The sequence below is a fragment of the Protobothrops mucrosquamatus genome, unplaced genomic scaffold, assembly GCF_001527695.2.
Source record: "Protobothrops mucrosquamatus isolate PMUCROS unplaced genomic scaffold, P.Mucros_1.0 scaffold659, whole genome shotgun sequence".
NCBI classification, from domain to species: domain Eukaryota; kingdom Metazoa; phylum Chordata; class Lepidosauria; order Squamata; family Viperidae; genus Protobothrops; species Protobothrops mucrosquamatus.
Window position 1 is genome coordinate 1,075,760 of NW_015386948.1, and position 4,387 is coordinate 1,080,146.

Here is a 4,387-nt window from a genome sequence, read left to right on the forward strand (position 1 = left end):
GTAAGGCTTTGGAAGAGGAGGATAAACGATTGGCTGAAAATCCAATTCTTTCCAGTCGGAGTAACCCTTTTGGTTTTAATAATTCCCCTCCTTTCTGGAAACAGTTCACAGAGCGGAGGTTGGCACGATATGAGCTTTTTGTGCCACTCCTAATTGAAGATATGACCAAGCCAAACAGCTGCTCGATGAATAAGGAAGTGGTTCTCAACCTATGGTCCATGGCCCCCTGGGAGGCATGATGGCATCACAGAGGGTGTCCACAAAGGTTTGAAGAAATGATTTAAATCTTGAGTTAACACATGGGGGGGCCCATGGCCACAAAAGGTATTTATGGGGGTCCGTGGTGAAGAAAAAAGGTCGAGAACCACTGGAATAAGGGATATGGCATTTCAGACTGAAGTCAACGGGCTGTTCCATCTATGAACCATCTTCTACAAGATTTGAAACCTGTTATCACCTATGCGATAGCCAAATTCTGTCTTGCCGCAAGGAAAATAAGGCGTAACTGGTTATGGAAATATATATTTTTTGTTTTATTTACCATTTTAGATGTAACACAGACCGGTACTAGCTTATCTTGTTTAAAGATGGTATATATTTTACTGCATAGTGTGCCCTGCGACAGAGGTACACTTGTACAAGGAATTAATGTACTGCTATAGCAGTCACATTTTTTTTATCTTTTTGGTTGTTTGCTTCATCTTTTCTATTTTACTACGGCGGTGTCATTTTTTTAAAAACTTTTTTTTTCCCCCTGGTCATTGACCAAATAAACATTATTATAAAACAGAGTGCCCAGTTGCGGGGCGGAGGAGAGTGGTCTGAAACCGGGAAGGGCTGGAACTGGGCAATGCCTTCTCAGCTCTGTCTCGGACGAGGGCGTTCGCGCTCTCCCTTTGAAGGCGGCCCATGGCAGAAGCTACAGGAAGAAAAGTTTCTCGCACAGCTCAATGGACGGTTCGTGGTGGAGAATATGCCCAGAGAGAAAAGCCAGCTTATGCGCGTATTTGCATGGGGCGGGCACTCGGATAGTTCCTGGCCAATTCCAGTAGAGGTGGCAAAGTTTGAAAGTCAGCCTAATAAAAAACAGGAGTGTGAGAAGGAAATTCCTCGTTAGACGCCCTACTTCTATAACCTGGACCCAACAAGGTATTTCTATTATCGCTTGACAAGTCCCTAATCTCCAATATATTCCAATTAGTATTCATTCTTAAATGCTGCAAGGGGAAAACTGGTTGATTTCCCTTCAGGTCTTGGATTTACTTCGCCCTCTTGCAAAGGAAATTCTTCACTCCATCCAGAAAGAAAACGATACATAAAACACCTTCGTCCTGCTTCAAGCTCTTAAAAGGAAAAAAATATTGGCCAAAGAGCTGCAAGGAAGCCCCTGGAAATTAGGCAACTAGCAGACAGTTTCGGGCCGTCCCATCATCTTGCAAACAAGGGTGTAGCTGACAGGGGTAGGCAACCTTGGCTCTTTTATGACTGGTGGACTTCAACTCCCAGAATTCCTGAGCCAGCGTGAGGGAAACTTTGGCCCCTTCATGACTCGTGGACTTCAACTCCCAGAATTCCTGAGCCAGCATGAGGAAAACTTTGGCCCCTTCATGACTCGTGGACTTCAACTCCCAGAATTCCTGAGCCAGCATGAGGGAAACTTTGGCCCCTTCATGACTCCTGGACTTCAACTCCCAGAATTCCTCAGCCAGCATGAGGGAAACTTTGGCCCCTTCATGACTCGTGGACTTCAACTCCCAGAATTCCTGAGCCAGCACGGCTCAGCTTGGAAACCTCTCCCTTTTCCCTCAGCATGGCTGGCTCAGGAATTCTGGGAGTTGAAGTCCACGAGTCATAAAAGAGCCAAGGTTGCTGACCCCTGGCATAGCACAACTGGAGGACCACCTCCCAGGCAATTGCTTTTTAAACCAGGAAACAAGAAAGTCCTCAGTTTCTCTCCCCTTCCATTCTCACTGCTGTACTGAGTAGGAAGCAAAGCTGTACACACCATGTAGAAAATAGAAAAAAAAAAACCCACGAAACGAAATCATAACATTCATAATTACTGTCCTTCCCCCTCAAAAAAACATCCATTTTTTGTATTCAGTACTTCCTGCTTTATGTATTCATTAGATTCATATTCTGCCTCCTGTTCAATGGGAAAACAACATCTGAAACCGAGCGATAACATACACTCTCACCTCTGCATGTGATCGGGAGTGAGATTGGCTGTATTCCTTACGCAGACGTAGTGAGTTGGGATGCCACAGCCTTGTGGTGAGTAGTGAGCTATCAAGTAAAAATCCACCCTAACAAGAAAGAACCAAAAGGGAAAAAGAGCAGAGTTGAACCTCTTATCAACTTCATTGTCGACAGAGAAAGAATGAAGTCTAATTCTTTGTAACCTTCAACATGGAGGCCTGGAACAAAAGTGAACGGTTATTAAGTTGGCAAGCCAAGATAGGGGAACACCTCTGAACAATCCAAACAAGGGTTCCAATGGTTTGAGATCATTTTAAATCTGGGCCACAGCTTCCCATGTTGTACATGGAGAAAGAAGGAAGAATGATCACTCCACGGAGTACCGGCCATCAATTCTATTCAACTTTGGTCACCACGATGTAAAAAAGATGCTGAGACTCTGGAAACAGTACAGAGAAGAGCAACAAAGATGATCAGGGGACTGGAGGCTAAAACATATGAGGAACGGCTGCTGGAACTGGGTATGTCTAGTTTAACGAAGAGAAGGATGAGGGGGGACATGACAGCAGTCTTCCAGTATCTCAGGGGCTGCCCCAAAGAAGAGGGAGTCAAGCTATTCTCCAAAGCGCCTAAAGGCAGGACAAGAAGCAACGGATGGAAACTAACCAAGGAGAGAAGCAACCTAGAACTAAGGAGAAACTTCCTGACAGTTAGAACAATTAACCGGTGGAACAACCTGCCTCCAGAAGCGGTGAATGCTCCAACACTGGAAGTTTTTAAGAAGAGACTAGACAGCCATTTGTCTGAAATGGTATAAATTCTCCTGCTTGAGCAGGGGGCTGGACTAGAAGACCTCCAAGTCTACAAGTCTTAAAGTTGTCGAGGTTGCAGACCCCTGCCCTGTATCATTTAAGACAAATGGTCGTCCAATCTTTTCTTAAAAACCTCCAGTGTTTGCATTTAACTGCAAAGCTGGGTCTACAGGAAATTATTATTATTTTTTCAATTATTATTATTTTTTATCATGGAGGAAAGGAGAAAACACAAAGACTTTAAACTCCCCAGTTCCAAAAGGCAACGGGGGAGATCTGGGGAGGGGGGAAGTGCCCGATGAAAGCTTTTCACTCACCAGTCTCGCGAGGTGGCTGTGTGGTCTAACACTGTCCCTGGAGGAGGAGTGGAAAGTTGTTGAGCAACTGGAGAATAGATGTTGGTGCTGATTTGTTTCTGGACCACAAACACCGCCATTTTAGGGTTGTAGTTGTTAAAAGCTTCGAAGCATTTCTCCAGCTGTGGGATTTCATAGCTTTCTACTATTTTCAGCTGGCCATCGGAAACGCCATCTCTATAAATCACTATCTTCTCCGGGAGATTATGGTTGACCTTCGGGAGAACAAACACCCAACAATCAGAAAGGGGCCTAGAACGGCTCGTGCCTATATTTGATCCAGGAAATTTCCATTTTTTTCCCCAATGAACTTGTTTCCTCTTTTCTTCTGCCTGATCTGTAGCGAAAGACAGAAATCTAAACTACGGGTTGTCCTCAACGTACGACCACAACTGAGCCTCAATCTTTCTGTTGCTAAATAAGATTACATTAGATTTTATTTTTTTTAGATTAGATAACCTTTATTGTCATTTTTTTTTCCCTGTGGGCACAACGGCACCCATTAAAAATAAAATTTAGCCGCTTGCTCTCAAGTGTTTCTTACTTACGCAACACACATTTAAAACACGACACACAGCCGTTAAGTGAGTTTTGGCCCACTTTGCCACTTTTCTTGCCACGTTCTTCAGTGAATCACTGCGGCTGTTAAGTTACTAACATACTTGTGAAGTGAATCTGGCTTGTCCACTGACTTGTCAGAAGGTTGGTAAAAGGGGATCACATGATCCCAGAACAATGCAACCCTCATAAATATGAATCGGTTGCCAAGCCTCCACGTTTCGGTCACGAAGGATGCTGCCATGGATGTGTGAAAACTGGTCACGAGTCCCTTTTTTTCAGGGCTGTTGTAACTTCGAACGTTTGCTAAATAAATGGTTTGTGAGTCAAGGACTACCTGTACTTAGAAAGAGCTGTTCAGATAAAAGCAAAGCTTGGGATGTGATCTACTGTACGGGAAGGGAAAGGACCAGCTTTAGAAAGGAAATTGGTCTCTCTCTTTCCAGTTCCCATCCTAGCCTT

At 44.2% G+C, this 4,387-nt stretch overlaps 1 protein-coding gene across 1 annotated transcript in view; it reads right to left on the minus strand.

Annotated features, from left to right (window-relative positions):
• Window positions 1–919: 919 nt before the first annotated feature.
• The window catches only part of PIWIL2 (piwi like RNA-mediated gene silencing 2), a 20,279-nt gene continuing 16,811 nt past the window's right edge, over window positions 920–4,387 (minus strand). The window contains exons 17-19 of the mRNA XM_015817985.2: window positions 3,329–3,582; window positions 2,199–2,306; window positions 920–1,076 (exon numbers count right to left, since the gene is read on the minus strand). Of these exons, the coding sequence (XP_015673471.1) occupies window positions 920–1,076; window positions 2,199–2,306; window positions 3,329–3,582 (519 nt within the window). The remainder of the gene's footprint in view (window positions 1,077–2,198; window positions 2,307–3,328; window positions 3,583–4,387) is intronic.